This window comes from Vidua chalybeata, chromosome 2, assembly GCF_026979565.1.
Source record: "Vidua chalybeata isolate OUT-0048 chromosome 2, bVidCha1 merged haplotype, whole genome shotgun sequence".
NCBI lineage: Eukaryota > Metazoa > Chordata > Aves > Passeriformes > Viduidae > Vidua > Vidua chalybeata.
This window is the reverse complement of record NC_071531.1, coordinates 79,907,646-79,927,369: the sequence shown is the minus strand read 5'-3', so window position 1 is coordinate 79,927,369 and position 19,724 is coordinate 79,907,646. Positions and strand designations below refer to the sequence as shown.

Genomic DNA, 19,724 nt, shown 5'->3' with positions numbered 1-19,724 from the left:
ACTGCACAGGACTATTTATTTCTGCTGCTACAGACAGCACAGTTCAGTGATGTTCTTTTGCTGCCCATCCAAATATGGTTTGTATCACAAAAAAAGAGAAAGTCTCAGAAAGCTGAAACAAATCTGCACTTCAGTGCTCAGGAGCACACTATCAAATTTCTCTGTTTTTTTTGTGGGATGAGAGGTGTCTGTGGTTCCAACATGTGACAGATGCACATGAGGGAAGGGCCTCACCACCACACGAATTTCATGGTAAAAGCATCTTTCTTTGGACCCAGTGGAGGTCAATGTGTATTCTGTCACATATGGAAGGGTGAGTATTTTCATCTCACATCTCTACAGCTGCAAATTAAAGGACAAGTTTATATTTATGCACACAGTAATATACTGTCCTTGGAGCTGACCATAAACTCCACATTTGACTGATTTGCCTTACAATTTTAATTGCAATTCTTTCTGTGACACTACTTGAAACATCACTGTCACTTTGACACAACCTTGATGTACACAGGAATAGGAACAAAGTCCTATTTTCATCACAGAAGTCTGAAAATAGAATGGGAGGACAGACAGAGGAATACTTGCAGAGTCTCAACACACACAACACAAACTTTCCACGGACTCACCAGCTACAAGTGCATGAAGCTCATCATCTAGGTTTCGGACCCAGCGCAGGAAGCAGCTTGTACCCTGGAGGTGAACAGAATGCAGGCTTAGCCCTACTTATTTCTTAAAACACACAGACTGGAGGTATTCCTTATAAGCTAGTAATATAGCACACAGTATGAATTAAGAGTGTAGTGTGATAACACCCATAATCACAGAATCATAAAATGGTTTGGGTTGGAAGGGACCTTAAAGATCATCTCGTTCTGTCTCCCCTGCCATGGGTAGGGACACCTTCCACTACACCAGGTTGCTCAGAGCCCCATCCAGCCTGGCCTTGAACACTGCCAGGGATAATGCATTCTTCTACTTGGTAATTTTGTTACAATAAAAAGCAATTTAATTGATAAGTGAGCAGGCAAACTTTCCCATTGTAACAGTCTTGTAAGGGAAATGTAAAATCACATTCTTAAGCTGTAGAAACTTTCATTATTGAGACACATTATGTCTGATTGGATAATCTTTACCACATCAAGAAACACTAAATTACATGAACAAAAAGCAAGAAATCAACACAACTAAAGAACAAGCTTTTTAAAAGCACTGGTGATACTAAAGTCCAGAGAGTTGGACATAGGACCCATAACACTTCAGTGTCTTAAATTTACTGCTGCCATTTCTTTCAAAATCGGAAAGCAGATTAATCTAATTTGAATTCCAATCTAATACCAAAGCTATTCTTGAATTCATGTCATCCTCATTTGCTGTACCTGTCTAGACTCTTTCCCATAATAAAAGTTTTTTTCAACTACATACCAAACCTCCAAAGATTTTTTCATGCATCCAATAAATTCTGGAACTAGGAAAACACATTAATCTAAAAAAGTAGAACTGCATATCCCTTGGATTCAAAATGCACAAAGCATTTAATTTTTTTTTTGCCTTGGTCCAATTTTTTTGAGTGACTAGAATCTTTGCTGCCCTACATGCTATTTAGACTGGAAGAAAAATATAATGCAACCCAAATTTGTATAAATTATGAAATGCAAACAATAACATATAGAATTGGAGGATCATTTAGCTGGAAAGAACATTTAAGATCAAATCCAGCTGTTAACCTAGCATCCACCAAGCCCACCAGTAAACCACATCGCAAGTGCCACATCCACACACCTTTTGAACACTTCCAGAGATGGCAATTCCACCACTTCCCTGGACATCCTGTTGCAGTGCCTGAAAGCCTTTAAGTGAAGGAGGATTTCCTACTATCCAATCTAAACCTCCCCTGGGCAACTTGAGGCCAATTCTTTTTGTCCTGTCCCTTGCCACTTGGGAGAAGAGACTGACCTACACCTGGCTGTGCTCTCCTTTCAGGCAGTTGTAGAGAGTGATAAGGTCACCCTGAGCTTCCTTTTCTCCACGATAAACACCTCCAGCTCCCTCAGCTACTCCTCATAAGACTTGTGCTCCAGAGCTTTCCCCAGCTCCACTGCCCTTCTCTGGATACGCTTCAGCCCCTCAATGTCCTTCTTGTAGTGAGGGGGACAGAACTGGACACAGCACTCGAGGTGTGACCTCACCAGTGCTGAGTACAGACTTAAAAAATAGCAAATAAAGGTCAGAATATGCCACCCTCATAAAATGAGTATCCACTGAGCTGAATTGCACCTCTCAATTGAAGCTTTTAAACACAACAAAATCATTTTAGCTTTTGCAATTTAAATGCTTTTCTTCTCTGAAAGCTTTTTTCTTAAAGTTTAAGCAAAAATTTAAATTTCAAGCAAACTCTGAACAGCTCATCTGCACTTTGCTATCAAAAATTTTAGACTCTGTAACCTACAAATTCTTGTCTCTCAATTTAATTACCAATCAAGTTTTGCTTATGTGTAAGACCTCCTTTTTTATTTTTCATTAAATAATATTTACCCCAAATAATACAGCATGATCTTGAATTTGCAGAGGAAATAAAGTGGCAGTTGAAAAATGCCATGTGATTAAGAATACGAAGTGCAAAAGACACTTCATCACTGCACTGTGCAATATATTCTGCATTAGGGCGGGGGCTTTGCCACATTCTCTTTTGGCATAAATAAAAATAATTTGATTAATTCCAACCATGCTGTATGAATGAATGCATATCAGTTCACAATCTGTCATCTTATAATGGGGTAGAAAGGACAGACTTCCAAGCAGTAAGTGCAATGTCTCCTCAGCTACACACTGTATGCTCTGCAGTCTCCTGCTATTTAGTGTCAAGTAAGAATTGCAGATATGTGACCCAACAAAATCTGCACATGGCTTCTCTCTGGCAACACAGACACTACTGCAGTCACTACTTGTGCCTGCATGAAAATCCTTTTGTGTAGCAGTAAATCCCTCTGAAATCTGAATTCACTTTCTCTGAAGTACTTTCTATCTCCTGATCTTGGAAACAAGCTGCAAAATCCACCAGGTTTATTTATACATTACAGAAAAAAACACACAGAATGGAAGAATAGCTTTCTGCTTACAATTTGATTACTGCAATAGTGTAAAATTTGTCAGTAACATGCTGTAGGAAAAAGTACCGGTACTATTAAGCAGCTTGACTTTTTAGCTCTTTGTGGTACTCTGAAAAGTGAAATAAAAAACAGAGAATTTGTCATTTCTATATGCTATAAACTTACTTTGTATATACTGACAAAAGATCCCAGAAAAGCTCCAAGCTGGAAATTTTCCTTGTTGTAGAAGAGGGAAAGTAGCCGTGATGGTTGTGTAAGCAGATGCCGGAAGGTGGAAGGAATCCGAAGGCAACACTGGATCAGGTAACCAATGCTAAACATTCTAATGAAGCCCTAGAGAAAAGAAATAGAGACTTGTGGTAAGAAACCACAAATTCTGAAAAAGGAATAGTAAAAGCTTCTACAGGAGGTTTTATTTTTGACATCAAATAGTTTAAAATCCACTCTGAAGGTAATATGTAAAATGAATAAATGTATCCTTCCCCACCTTCTAACTCAAGAGTTTTCTTTTTCCCAGTTACCCTGTAAAATAGCAAAAGCAGTAAAATCACAGACAATTGACTCTTCTTTAATTTCTATGAATTTCTGAAAGGTCTCAAGGGAGAGTCTTCTATTCTACTCCAAAATTCTGTCCTTTGAAATAATCCTGATGACTTCATTTCTAGGTCACTGACCAGCTTTTAACCACAAATGGGTTTATGAGGAAAGCAATGCGGTGGAAAAAAAAGAACACTTCTGTACTCAAATGTCTGGAAAAAACAGTAAGGAGGAAAAAGTCCACCAAAAATAAATTTCAGAAAGTGTGAGAATTAGAAGTTAACCCTGGTGGCTTGGCACATGCTCACGGACTTATCCTCAGCCAAACAATGGGTTGTGGTATGCCTTCAGCAAGGGAAAGGGAGAAACTGGAAGGGACTTCATGTGCAGAACTACTGAGAAGAGATAAAATTGGTTCCAAAGAATTTATTTACTATTCCACCTGGGATAGGGATCTGTTTTTTGTTTTTTTTTTTTAACTTGACAAAAAACCACATTCACTTTTTTTTTTCCAAATTATTCTCCCCATTTTCTTCTAACTTCTTCCAATGCTTCCTACCGTTATTCTTACCCTAAGGTGAACCTTTTTTAATAATTCTGAATAAATTTTACCCAGTTTTTGTTTGGAAGATTATTTATGTGAAAACTACTTCTGCACTCACCTGCAAATAAGGCAGGCACCTTATTCAATTACAGGGACACAATTCCAATGACAAGGAAATCTTGCAGAGGGTTTGACTGAGCAACCTTTCAGACTCAGAAACTCACACCATTTTTGCCTCCTAAAGAACTTTATAATGCATCATAAAGCTCATAAAATTTTATTGTGGTTAAACATCCAGTAATAAACTCTTCCTGAAGCAATTACTCTTCCTGCTACTCAAGAAGTGGTTTATGAGAATCAAGTAGAAGAAAATAAATCATCCAATGATACAACAGCATTTTGATTGAAAAAAATCCATTCCTTCATGCCATTATTAATAAAAAGAAGAAAGATCCTAAACCCAGCAGTGATGAACAAAGTCCAAAACAAGAAACAACAGAATGGTGTGTTTGAAGTTTTTACAAAGGAGAGGTGACTTCAGTGGGGTGAGGAAACATCTAAATTACAACTGGAAACACTCAAAACACATCCCTGATTTTATTCCTATTAGTAGCCAAATTAGAAGTGCTGAACCACAGGACTGAGGTTTAGTGTTAATGTGCATGAAATACCAAGTATTGTGCGAAATCTCTCCATTTAGCTCATTACTTCAACCAGGTGAAATCCTATTACACCTACAGGTGTTTCTTCACAGTCACAGGAAGCATTATATCTTATAATCCATGTACAGTATTGTAACTTTTATCTTCCATAAAAAGACCTCCAATAAGAATGGATGTAGTACACAGCAGAGCATATGCAGGACACTGTAATAAACACAACTGAGCACAGAAAACTCTGCTGAGAGCCATTTCTCCACAGAGACTTTATGTTGGAGCTCATATCAGCCAAAAGTAGTAGCACAGTGTAATGACATGTCTCCAGAATTTGTTGAATAAACTTTTCTTTCTGCTTTTGAGAAACAAATTTCTTAATAATACATTCGAGATATTTGCTAGAACTCAAATTCAGAAAAGCACATGTGCACACAGAGTTCAGAAACACACCAAAAACTCAATCAACCTGTTGCAATATATTAGGAATTCGTAAAGATGGTTAAAATAAATTAATTAAGATATTTAATATTTATTCTGGGTATATAGTAGCTCACATTCCTTCAAGAGACAGACCTTTGAGACTACAATCATGAGAAAATAATATCAGAGAAGTCATGGATACCCCATTCCTGGAACTGCTCAAGGTCAGGTTGGATGAGGCTCTGAGTAACCTGCTCTAGTGGAAGGTGTCCCTGCCCATGGCAGGCGGGCTGAAACGAGATGGTCTTTAATGTCCCTTCCAACTCAAATCATTGTATGATCCTATGACCTTCTTTGAGGTCACCCTAGTCACCAGTACATTTGGAGAGTTATCTGGTCCTGTCTGCAGCACCAGCAGAAGAAACAGACAACTGGACTTCTACTGCTGCCTAATGGCTCCTCACTGTAAACAAGTGGAATCCTGAAGAGGAAAATTATTGTTCCATTGCTTCTGTCACAGCTCTTTTCAGACATTTACAAGAACAAAGAATATCAAGTATTTAAAGTCTGAAGGGAAGTCAATGAACTCAGGTGGTATGGCACTACTGAATTGCTATGTAAAAGCCATGATGCTGTCAACGAGTTAATGTGCATTTAAATGTGAAGCAGGAGAAGAAGAGCATGCAAATGGCAGTTAAAGCACAGATGTATTAATGAGAAGAAAAGCTGTTCAAGGGTAAGGGAAAGCAGCACGGAGGGGAAGTTTTGGCAATAAGCAGCTCATCACATCGTTATCAGATTTGAAAGCTCCATTACAGAAAAGGAATTGTAAAAACATGCTCAAATCATGTCAGCTGACAGTTGTTACTGATCAACTCCAGGAACAGTCATAGAACTGACCTTTGAGAATTTTGGATCTTTAAAAATATAAATACATAAAAATAAATTTTTTCACTCATCTTCTAATTTAAATAAAAAGTCACAGAACAAACAGGAAATTATAGGATCTGACTGCCACTTCAGCAATATCTTCCTCACTAGATTATTGTAGTCAAGAATAATATACACCAAAATACTGCAGAGGACAGGTCCAAGAACGAAATATATCTCAAATGCACAACTGCCTTCTCAAAAGAGAGAATGGCCTTATAAAAATTTCTTTTTTAAAATTTACTTTTTGTCAGGCCAAATCTTTTTTCAGCTTTATTATCAGTTAGGTTTTTTCCTCCCCTCATTCCATTTAAGGATATATAAAACAAAACAAAATTATGCTGAATCAGTAAGTGAAAAGGATGTGTATTCCTGAATATCCACCTTCTTCCCCTCCCCATCCTTGGGTTCCTTTAACATTTTAAAAAGTTATTTTTGAAAGTAATATAAATTAAAAACATCTGAAGATACTCAAATACATTTTTGCTGCTCCATATATAAAAACAGGTCAACTGTTAAGGGATTGGGATCTTCTGGAGCCTTACCAACTCCCAAAACAGGCATAGCAGGTGGCACCACCTGTGCCAACCCAATGCCAGCCAACACAAATTTCTGCACAGTAATTCTCTGAAAAAAAATTGCACTGATCATATTAATAATGGAGGATGAATTATACCACCAGAGATAAACAGCTCTTCCTGGGCGTAGCAACTGTGACCAATCTCTCATTACCCCGAGCTCTTAAAATAAACGACTGGAGGAGTGCACCCAGTGCCCAGCAGCGACGTTCCAGAGCTGTGCAGCTGCACGGGAACCACGGCTGCCTGCCACAGCAGCACATTCCAGGTGCTTTATTTAGGGGGGAGTCACAAGTGGGCTCAGCCGTGAAGTGCATCACATAGTTAAACAAGTTCCTTGCTTGCTAGGCATTTTTTCCCACACATTTTATGTTACTCATTCACTACAGCTAATCTGAAAGACCAGAGAACTTTAACCCCACCACCACCCCATCCTAAATTGAGAAAATCTGTTTTCTGGCTTGTCACATTGTCAATAGAAGAAGAATGAGTAATAGGCTCATTTCTTACTTCCTAAGCATATGCTTTTCCTGACTACAGACTTTCACCCCCTCTTTGCCAGAGTTTGTCGATCCAACTTTTTTTGCACTTACTTTAATACAGTATGAGATGCAATTATCTCCATAGTGTTTACAGCATCTATGCCTTGGGCCATGTTTGCACCTGCAAAAAGCATAATGAAACACGTATTAACTTGTAGCTGTTTTCAGCGTCAGCGACAGGAGACTTCATAAATTTTTCTTGCCTAAAAATACATAAAGTGCTATTTGCCCAACACTCATTCTCCCCATTACCCACTGAAGGGCACCGTGAACTTTTATGATGCCATAAAAGGACAATAAAAACTAACAATACTTTAGTTGTACACCAAGAAAAAAGTGTCTGCACACTTATTTGGATCCAACCTCTTGCCATGCTACACATAAAATGCTAAATTAAAGAACAAGTTTTCTGCTGTGGTCAACAAGAAGTGATGTGACCTCTCTTGGTTTGTCTCTGCTCCATGGTTCTGGAAGGATATTTGAGCAAACATCTGTTACCTGTGTCTTTTCATCTTTCACACCACTGTAAGGGTCACTGAAGGGCAATGTAGATCATACAAATGCACACCCTGTGAGACTTCTCTCAATTGCAAGCATCTCACTTTTGGGCTATTTCTTCTGTAGCGTAGATTTTTATGTAGCTCTTCCTTTGGACTGAGAATTTGACCTTAAGCATTTGAAACAGACTGGCTTGGGCTGGTGGAATGTGTGGATTGTACAGTTTCTAGCCCTGCTCTATGCAGAATTAAAATAAGTCATGTCATACTGGGTCTGAACATTATATTTTGCTATATCCAAGTATTTAAGATTTAATGTAAAATAAATTACACAATTTATAAACTATGTCAAATATCTTGGAAGTTTTGAATCGCGTACTATAAAGGCTAATGGCCATAAATCATCTGTGAGGTCAGTTTATGTAGCAAAATTGTAATGAGAATGTGCTCAGGTTACAGGCATTTAGACTCAATTATATTGAAAAGAACCATATGGAAGAGAAACCAGTGGGAGCATAAAAACTTCATATTGAAAGTTTGCTGAATGTGTGAGTTGGGAGTTTCAAAACCTTAAAAAAAAAGTTCTCCATCTTCAATCCTTGCATTTAACCAACAACAGAAGAGCAATGAACTATCTCTAGCAAACTGAATAACAGGTATTTAAGACAAAACAGGCATAAGCAATTCAGGTAAAAGCATTTGTTTATGGCTGGAGGTGTCTTTTCCTTGTAGGTCTTTTGCTGTCTAATAGAGTCATGTCTGAAAAACCACCGATGGCTTCCCTCATATTTTTCAACTAAAACCCACAGCATATCATAGGAAGTCACCATGTGATGGGGATCACTTCATCACTGTTCATCATCTGAGCAAGTAAAATAAGCCACTACTTTGAGTACACAATGCACTTGGAAGACTCTCTTCTGCATGACAGCTGGTAGAGATTTGGTCATAAAACTGCTCTTGAAGAGGTCGGTGGAAGTGAAGATTCATAGGTGTCATGTGAACACACCCCTAACCCATTTTTCACTCCATCTTCCCTGTAAATGAATGACTCCTCGTAGTATCCAACATGCCTGAAGCAGAGGAATCAGTCATAGCAGAAGTCATCTGATCATATAAGACTGAAAAGCTCACTGCTCTCACTTCTTTAAGCTTATACTAAAAGACAATGAATTGGATCCTGTAGATAGGAGGACATCCACCTTGCCTAACTTCAGATGTCTAGATCTGACCTCCTGCAAAACAGTTTTAGACTCACTCTTTGCTTTGCAATTTCCTATCTCCAGACAGCAGAGGAGCCCACATGCCATCAATCCTCCTTTTAGGTAGTTCTCCTTTATGCAATACAGGGATGTAGGTCCCCCAAAAGATGTTACGGTCACTTATGGTGACAAAAGTAAGGTCTGCTGCTGTGCAATTTTTCTCCTTAATAGTACCACTAGTTCCAGCAGAACTATGCCATGAACTGGTTTTGCTGAAAACTGCAGAAAAAGCAGCCACCATCCTGCACTCATCATGGACTGAATTTGCTCTCCTTTGTTGGACAACTGCCTGTTGCAAGTCATAGCTATGACATACAGGTCTGCAAGTTTTGCTTTCACTAGAGTTCATCATCTGCCACTATTAACTACGTAGTAAAATGAAATAGAAAAACACTGAAATGCAAAGCAGAAGTATTACAAAACATTGTCAAATACAACACAACAGACATTAAAGTGCTCTATATAACAATTATTCAAATTTTTTTGTTTTTCTTTTGGGTTTTTTTACTCACACTTTGTCCATGAGTTTTTTTGTTAGTGCCAGTATGTTCATTGGCTGTGATACTTTTTCACTATGCTTGATTTTTCTATCTGTTTTTGAAAATGCTGCTTCAGGTGAAAAAGAATGGGTGGGGATTTCTTCTTTCCCTACAATGAACCTGAAAGAAAAAAGCAAAACAGAAAAAAGCAACTACATAAGTAACTCAAAGAAATACATGAAGTCCTGTATAAACCTCTAAGTCTTAGACCAGATTGAAGTTACTCCTAGGCCTCTAAAAACTCATCTTATACAGCTACCAAACCTCATATGTCTTTAGAGAAGATCACTCCACTGACATGTATTTAAAGATATACTTCAGCTAGAGGATACAATTGATGCTGGGAATTTTTTAAAACTGAAACCAAAAACATTAATAGGGAAGTCCACCTCTCAGAGAAAGGGAGAACACCAAGAATATAAAAAGGCACTTGAAATATCTCAATTCTCTCCAGCAAAGTGGGGTTACATAAAGGTTGATAATTATTACAATATTTTTATAAAACATATATTTTGCAGAATCTTCAAAATGTTTTTGCTGTTGCTGAAAGCATCAACTTTGTTTTGCTTGGCCTCATCTTCAGCCTTCTTTCTTCATCCAGAAGTTGATATTGACAATATATTTGCTCATCTTAGATGTAGAATTACTGTGTATCAAGAGCAAGGGAGGACACAATGTCAAGATGTTTACTAACACCATGAACTATAATCCCAGTTACACTGTACCTTGGCAGTCTTGCCAAGGATAAAGAAGATATAAAAATTTTGTTATTCTGAAATGCAGCAAATAAGATCCAGCTAAAAACACAGCAGCCATTTGCTTCCAGGAAAACATGGGTTATCATGAAACCCAGTTTTAGAAAGACAAAAGGTAAGTGCTCCTTCAAAAACATGCAATCGTATGTCTGACTTTCCTTTAATAGCAGTCCCAAATATGAAGGGATTTCTCTCTTGCTAACACACAAAGAGGAAACTGCCTCAAGCTGCACCAGAGGAGGTTTAGACTGGATATTAGAAAAATTTCTTCACTGAAACGATTGTCAAGCATTGGAACAGGCTGCCCAGGAAGTGGTGGAGTCACCCTCCCTGGAAGTATTTAAAAGACATGTTGATGTGGCACTCGGGAGCATGGTTTAGTTGTGGACCTGGCAGTGTTGGATTAAAGGTTGGACTGGATGATCTTAGAAGTCTTTTCCAACCCAAATGATTCTATGATTATGCCTTCTTCAAAATATGTTGTATACCCAAAAGTTTAGTTTTAGAGCAACATGATTTTTCTTAGGAATAATCTTTTCTTACAATGCAGCTGCCACTGTGCATGATTCCTCAAAATCTTGTCTTACATAGTCACAGAAACTTTACTTACTTCAGCGCAGAGTATGTAAATCCTTTCAAGCCATCTTTGCACCTGAAAGACAAAACCAAAAGATTTCTCTGTAATGGGCTGCTGGCAATATAAAGTGTTACAGATTAAATATGGCACAGAAGGGCTGTGGAGGAACACCAGCTTTTCATTAACAAAAAACAGCACGTTTCCAACAGCTCTGTGGTTATGCTCGATTCCCATTTGTCACCAGAGCCTTGGGACATCTCTGAAACAAAGGACACAGCATCAAATGCCAGTGCTTCTCTTTTTTCTCCAAACCAAGAGTGGAGAAATTTTTAAAGGATGGTAACAGAACCACTAGGACAACAATGTGAGATAACAAACAACTGCTGCTTTATGGAAAAGTAGTCATGAAGAGTTGAACAAAACAGAAGTTTTTACTGCAAGGAGAGAAAGGAGAGTTGGATCTCAATGAAACACCCATCCTTCTTGTGAAAAGCTGCAGGGAATAGTGTCTCTGATTTTGAGATAAATTGTTGTACTTTGCTAAGTGCTGATCTCTCCAGCTTCTTACTTTAAAAAGGCTCTTAATCTGAAAGTCCCAGTTTTTCAATTATACAGTGAGTGGTTGCCCTGATTCTGAGCTTGACAGTATGTATATATATAATATATATCTGTTCTTACCAACTCTAGGGTTCCTTTTGTGAAGCATGACCACAGCAAGGAGCCCATATTTGGCTATGAAGATTTGGGTTTTTGACTTTTTTTCTGTCCAGGATACAATAAAAGGAGCTGAAGCTTGCAGCTGCTACTGATTCCTCCTGAAAAACCACATTGATAGCACAGGAGAGAGGAGGTATTTGTTTTTTCTCCCCTTTTTTTTTGTGGTAGAGTTGTATGGGGAATACATGATGGTAAAAATGCATTCCTGACACAATTCACAAACCAGTAACTTATCAACGCCACCATTACAAGAGCACACCTACTCCAAAGGAAGGCAGGACAGCAGTCACAAAAGCTTTGTAAACAGAAGCAGCTGATGACAACCCTTTGCCTTCCACCTGCAGAGAGCACATTGTCCCTGGAAGTGCTGTGCCCACATCCTTCGAGAGCAGGCAACACCATCTCCCAGAAGGCTCCCTGCATGGTCAACATGTACTACCAATGGCTGGATACACACAAAGAGCAGGAAAAACATATCAAGATCAAAGATGTTCACAAATGAAGAATGTCTTGCTTTGTCCTGGCAGGGGAGTGCCTGGTGCAGAGCTGGTAAGACATCACAGCACTAAACACTCCAGAGAAATTCTTCCCAAGGTTACGACCTTCAACACATATGTTTCCAAGGACTTGGTATTGTCAGCATGTGCACAGTTAAACACAGCACCAAAAAAATTATTGCAATGAGCTTGTCTTTTAAAACGACTGCAGTTAAAATACTGGTCACATATTTATGACGTATAGGGGTTTAAGGTAAATATGTAAAAATAAAATTGCTCATTGTATCTTTAATTAACATAGAACTTTGAAACCAAAGATATGCAGTAATTTTATTTATGGTTCTTTACCCATACATACAATTCAGAAGCTGAAACACGATCACAGCACTTTTACAGAACGATGGACTCAAAGATGGGTTGAAAACAAAAATTATGGACTGAAACAACTCAAATCAGCTTAGTCCAGAGATCACAGTGAATCACTGGCAGAAGTCCAGAGTCCAAATGCACAGGTTTAACATACACCCCACTCCATCCACAGTACCACAGTCCAGTTTCCTAAGTTGGATTTTAAACCTCCAGATGACTGTAGGTTAAATGCCTTTTGAGTGAAGGGTGTCCAACACATTATGCCTGCAAGCTGCCAGCTCATGAATAGGGCTTTAGTTTCTACTTTTCCAGCAAATTAAAACCATACACAAACTGCAATCTAAACATGCACGTGTTTCTAGAATAATATCAGAACAGAAAAGTAATCACAGTATGACCATAATTATGTTTTCTCCTTAATCATTCCAATGCAATTGCACTTCCAGTTGCAAGTGTTCAATGATTCCTTTACTGCACCACCAGATGTCCCTGCCCAGCTGTGCTTGAAGCACCCTGATGGATGCTAACCTACAATTCATTTCCTTTAAACTGACCTCAAATCCTTTCTTCACTAATATTGAAAATCAGAAGACACCTGAATCACCAAAAAAGAAAACAGTACTCCAACCCCCCACTTCTTTCCTCCAAGAAACAAAAAATATTTCTAATGCCTATTCTAATTACACAAAAAAATTCAATTCTATACAGAAAGTATTTAGTGTTTTGGAATTTTATTAGTTATGCTTACTTTTCTTATTTTTTTAGTTGTTCTGTGTATTTGGAGCTACAGCTATGAATACATCCAAGTTAAATATGTAGTTCAGTAAGGAAGTGACACTGAAGACACAATTAAATTTTTCCCCCCTTAATTTCCTATTTAATTTAAACAAAGTAAAAAGTGCAAGCTCTTAAATAAAATTTAATTATTGTTGCTTGCTGTCTAAATTGTCTTCTGTGAAGCCATTGTGCAAAACTAATGGGTCTGTGGAAATAGTGTTTATTGAGGGTTTTATAAAGAGGAGCCCTAGAGAAAAAATACTTGCAGTCAAGAATAATTTGTACTGCAATTCCCCTTCTCTGGCACAGCCATTTTACTCTTTCAAATGAAGAGGCAACCAACAACAAAATTGTAATTCTAGTATTTTGCTTTACATCATGGATCATGAATTCACTATATTTAAGGTTTCAGAATGCTGGTCTAGAGATTGAAATGATGTTTTTTATTCACTCACTAGGTACACAACACTGGCAGCAACCAAAAAAGCCCTACACACTGACTTCAAATACTTTTTTTTTTTTTTTTTTGGGGGGGGGGGGTGGGTGGGGAGTTGTGTTGTGACAACCCCTTTGCAGAGACATCACAAATTCAGTGACTGGACTCAACAGTGACTGCTGAGGTACAACACTGGCTGCACATGGCACTTTTCATGAACATCTGGCTGCTAATAACTGAACTAAGAGTAATGATTTGCTTCATACAGCCACTAATTGGTAATAGTAATGCCACCACTAATTGGTTATAATAACTTTTACTCAATGCTTCATTGCTCAAGGGGTGAAAAAGCCTGCACTCTGCTGCTGACCCCCACAAGCTACTCAAGCTTCAAATGAACCTAGTACAATGCATTACATGTGCCCAGCACGGCAGACACCCCTGAGAGGGGAAAAATCTGAAATAGTGAATTGTAAGGGGGTTTTTTAGGGTACTACGCAACTTGCAAAGCCTGGGATAACAGAGTTGTATGGCATCAGAGGAACTTGGTGTAGCTCACCTACCCTTCTGCGAGGGCATGTAGTGATAGGACAAGGAGGACAGGCTTCAAACTGAGAAGGCAGATTTAGATTAGATATTAGGAAGAAACTCTTCACTGTGAGAGTGATGAGGCACAGGTTGCCCAGAGAAGCTGTGGATGCCCCATCCCTGGCAGCGTTCAAGGCCAGCTTGGATGGGTCTTTGAACAACCTCTTCTAGTGGAAGGTGTCCCAGCCCATGACAGTCATTAAGGTTCTTTCCAAAGCAGAACATTCTACTGCTCTATGTTTCCCACCACCCTGAATGTCCCAGGGACCAAATCCCATTTTTCAAGAGGTCAACACTGTTTATTGCCCAGCAAGCAGTAATTTAAATGGTGCATAATTTGGCTGCATTTTCCCATCAGATGGGGATTGTCCCTGGTATAAAGCCAAGAGCACCAGTGACTTTGCCAGCTGTCCCTGCTGGCACCATGTACCAGATCACACAGCAGAAATGCTCTACTCTGTTCCAGCTTGTGTTTGGCCATAGCCCTGGTTGGAGCCAAAGGAGCAGAAGAATCAAGGAGCCAAAGCAATAAATTTGGGTTCTCAAAATTCCCCTGCTGGGACTATTCTGGCACATGAGCAAATATGGTTGATTTTAATCGTGCATATTTATAAGATAAATTTAACTTACGGCCACACACATTTATTTTTTCATAAAGGAAACAGCAAAAGTGGAATAGAGCCAAGACTTGATACGAACTATATTTCCAACAAGACATGAACTAACTGTAATTATGTTTGTATATGTAAAGAGGTGCTGTACATGAGTTAACTGCATTCTCCCTCCATCCTGCGGGAAGAATTTCCCACACTGAACTGCAAGCCTGGATGCCAGCAATTGTATTTTGGGTTTTTTTTATTAGTATGTCTGTTTTGGGGTTTTTTATTAGTATGTCTTGTCATAGCTCTTCTCAAGATTTCCTCTGTGACCAATAAATATACACTGCACAAGAAACCTTCTGAGGGAACGTCACTTTTTACCCACAGAATTGGTAAGCAGAAAGCAGCTCACAGTAGTAACAACATGCCATGTTTAACAACATCCCCACAGTGCTTATGGTATCCTTCAGGGTAAGAGTAAATTAGAAACTCCTACATGCAGAGCTCTTATTATGGCCACATGGGAAGGAAGCACTTCAAGCACAGGACATGTGTTAGCATTTTACTGCAGCACCTCTGCCTGTGAAGACTGGTCAGGGGGACCATGTTTCCATGTTAAAGTGTCTTCTTTATGGAGAAGGGAGGATCATAGTGATGAAATGTGACTGTGTCTGGAAATGCCAGCTATACCTCTTGCTACTAAATCCCTTGCTTTTAGGAATTAAAGACTATCTAGGGTATTTTGTGACATATGCTGATCTATAGAGGATAATCCATTTTCTGTTTTAAGTTGCTTAGAGAAGTTACTGTATCTCCCTCTTTCTCTTTTTCAACTGGACTCCATGATGTTAAATGATTCATTCCTCATCCTCTCCCCAGTGTTAAAAGTCAACAGCAGCAGGTGCCATTTTTCTGAGATGTCTTCTGTATCTATTTCTCTTCTTCTTTTTCCATCTTCTCTTTTGCCCTTTCTTCTTACAAGTTGAGTTGCTCTTCCACATTTTCCCCCCAACTGTCCTTCTGTTATTCTCAAAAGCTCATTTCTCTTTCTTAAGAAAAACTGCACTGAGAAAATCCAGATGTAAATTTATGGGGAAAAAAATTATTCATACCCAGACTCTCCTGTGAATTTCCACTTTTATAGATTAAACATATATTTTCTTTCTATTTTTACACACAGGTCTTACCTATTCAGGCCGGAACTGTGAAAAAAATATAAGGTATAATTATAAGCAAAAAATCTAATCTCCTACCCCATGGACAACATGCAGCTTTTGGAAAACATGTCAGAAATCACATTAAAAACAATTGAAATCAGAGGAGTTTTAGTTTATAAAAAATTATACTTCAAACTTTTAAATGTGCAAATGTAACCAGGATCAAAATTCAGTCAAAAGTCTCATAACGTGCTTCCAAATCAGATACCTAATAGTGTGTTTAACTAAAATACTAAAGAATGTATCCATGGCATTTCTTTTAGCTGTGCCTGAAGTATAAAATGATCTTTTGAAAAAGCCATGGTTTTGCAATCATTACATGCAGTGAATATAAAATCATATTTTATAAAAAAGTAAATGAACAAAGAAACCATAAATAGGGACAACATTCATGGAGAAGGGTGAGATTGGCACCATGGAGGAAGTACATTATTTTTTTCTTGACCCAATTTGAATGCATGATTTCCAATACTTGGAAAGAAAAGGTGCCTGGAAATGACAAACCATGTAGTCAACAGTGACCTATGGTCCCAGTAAGCACTCATGTAAATCCAGGGAATTACATTACAAAAATTCTGCAATTCTGTGAAGAATGTGACACTGTAATTAAAAGGAAAGGTATTTATATTGAAGTTAAATTACAATACTGGATTCAGAGTTCTAAACCAAAGTTGCTGTCAATCAACTTCACATCTGATTGTTAATCAAGTTTTCTGTGTTATTGTCAAATTGAAATCAGATTTCTACTGATGTTAATTATCCTACTACTTACAACACTCCCATTTCTTCAGAGATTAGCACTTTCTGAAATGTGCAAGTAACTGCAATTTCAGTAGGTGGAATTTCTCTTAAAAGATCTTGTAGACGACAAAAAAAAAATTGTTAATTTAGCTGGATGCAATGTTCCATATCTTTTTATACCAACAATGCTGTGCTGTGGGCTCAGGAGCAACAACTGAATCATTCAGGTGGTCACGTTCCCATCTCAAAATCCTTCATCAAAGCCCCTGCCTCACACAGCTAATAGCAGAAGCCAACATAGAACCACAGAACAGTATGGGGGAAGGGACCTTTAAAGATGCTCTAGTCCAACACCCCTGCCAAAGGCAGGGACACCCTCCACTGGACCAGGCTGCTCATAGCCCCATCCAGCCTGGCTTTGAATGTTTTCAGCAATGGGACATCTACCATCTCCCTGGGAAAATTTTGCCAGTGTCTCACCACTCTTATAATAAAACATTTCTTTCTTATATCCAGTCTAAATCTACCCTTTTAGTTTAAAATCATTAACTCTTGCCCTCTCACTACAGGTCCTATTAAAAAGTCTGTCCCCACCTTTCTTATAAATCCCCTTTAGGTAGTGGAAGGTGCTCTAACCAGGAGCCCGCTCTTCTCTAGGCTGAACAACCCCAACTCAGCTTGTCACAGGAAAGGTGTTGCAGCCCTCTGGTCATCTTCATGGCCTCCTCTGAACCTGCTCCAATAGGTACATGTCTTTCCTGTGCTGAGGACTTCAGAGCTGAATACAGTTCTCCAAGCAATTAAAAAAGCTGACTAAACACTGAAGTTAAGGATTTATCTGCTTAGTTCAATTGATTTGCTGAATTTTGCGAAATGATGTAATTTTTCCACTATTCATTTTGACCTTTCTTACAAGTGTTTTAGCAAAATACAGCAACCTTATGTTAAAGCAAAACCCAAACATTCTCTCCAAATCAGGCAGAGAACAAAAATAGGAAATGGTAAAAACCCCTGGAGACATGGAGATGGGAAGTCAAATTGTCTCTAGAGGCATGATGACACAGAGAAATGTACCTCGACACGTGTACAAAGCCACGTCCACCTCTGGAGCCAGGGCTGCACTGATGCCGTCTCGTTGTTAGAACAATGAGTCAGTCGCTGAAGGGACATGCTGTTACAAGACTACAAAACAAATAATCCTTAAACCCACAACAGGTTTCGCTCATTATTAAATAATAGTGGCACCTGCAGTGATTCTATCTTAGAAGGAGACTTGTGCTAAATTTATCTACTGCCAAATTTTCCTCTGGCTTTTTCTTATGGCTCTTTGCAAATGGAAATAAAGAAAAAGAGAGAAAAGAAAAAATAAGAGGCTAAATTTGCTGGAACTGTTTTTTATAAACATACTTAATGCTTTTTGCAAATGATTCAAAATTTCACAAAGCTAAACCTCTCTCATTGATTGATTAATTCAAGCATTCAAGAGAAATGGATACAACATTTCATTTTTCCCAAATGATCCTGCAATTGGATTTGAGGGAAAGGTTTGGCTGTTTGCTTTGTTTCAATTTGGGGAAAATGTGATTAAAAGAAAACACATTTATATTTTTACATTTATTAATCCTATCTCTGACATTTGATAATGTATATGATCACGATAAAATTATAATGAAATGAAAAGCTATAAAAGTATTTTAAAGAAATTAGCAATCATTCTGAATGTGCCCAGGCCATTGCTGAGCTAGGATAGAGAGTGAAGACCAGTGAGTTATTTTTAGCACATTGTTCAGAAATATTTTAATTCCGTATAATGCAGAATGTTGCCAAAATCATCAATACCGTTACAAGTATTTAGCCATAAGCATTAAGACAACATCAGCTGGTTGTTACACACAAACTAAATGACTATATTGCAAACTTTGTTGAAATTCAACTTCTATTTCTTTGTGATGATGACTGCCCCTTGCAGATTTACCACTGACCTAGAGTTCACACCCATATCTCAAAGATGAATGCTGTGGTATTTGCCTCTGATGCTTATAAGTACCATAGGAAGTCTTGAAATGACATTAAAATGTAAAATCTGTTCTGGAAGAACCACAGAGTGAATAAATTGTTTGTGCACAGCCTCAAGAAAACACTATTTTGAAAACCAAATTTCAGTGCAACCACAGAAATTCACTCCTAAGTAACTCCCTTGCTGGCTTATACTTCAGCAAGAGACCACATTTTACTCTAACATAACAGTTTTATTTTAAATTACTACAGTGCTGGCCAATTAGATCATAATTTTAGTGCTGCACATCCAGGTGCAGTATTTGGAATAGAAAGTTGGATCACCAAAAAAACCAAAAAGACCAACTTGAGAGACTGGTCATGAGACCTGGAGTAAACTGACACAAAGCCCAGGCCTACAGGTCACAGTCAGAGGGAGGATGTGTCACTTCTGTGATGGACAATGCTTGTTCTTTCTTCTTCTAATAATCATGTAAATGTGGCTTCTGAACATCTGGAATTGCTTCCAATTTTGATTTTTTGAAAAAACAATTTTTAAGAAAGAATAAACTCCGTATCAAGAATGTATACAATCATCCAGATAAAACACCAGATTTCCTCAAAAATACAAAGAAAAATAAAATTAATTATGCTACACTGAATACTTGCTGCAGTTAACTATTTTAAGCAAGAATATGGTATTTATGAAAATAATCTACCAAAAATTATTGCTGGGAAGTTAAATGCTGTTGGTATGCTTTAGGAGATCAGTAGAACCTCCCACAATTATTTCACTTTGTAAATATACCACATCTGCTTTTGTCAGCTACAAAGTATGTAGCAT

At 38.1% G+C, this 19,724-nt stretch overlaps 1 protein-coding gene across 1 annotated transcript in view; it reads right to left on the bottom strand.

Moving 5' to 3' along the window:
- TMEM135 (transmembrane protein 135) overlaps window positions 1-19,724 on the bottom strand; it is a 158,043-nt gene that overhangs the window by 7,295 nt on the left and 131,024 nt on the right. Inside the window, exons 7-11 of the mRNA XM_053935429.1 lie at window positions 10,978-11,019; window positions 9,586-9,732; window positions 7,366-7,435; window positions 3,273-3,440; window positions 627-690 (exon numbers count right to left, since the gene is read on the bottom strand). Of these exons, the coding sequence (XP_053791404.1) occupies window positions 627-690; window positions 3,273-3,440; window positions 7,366-7,435; window positions 9,586-9,732; window positions 10,978-11,019 (491 nt within the window). The remainder of the gene's footprint in view (window positions 1-626; window positions 691-3,272; window positions 3,441-7,365; window positions 7,436-9,585; window positions 9,733-10,977; window positions 11,020-19,724) is intronic.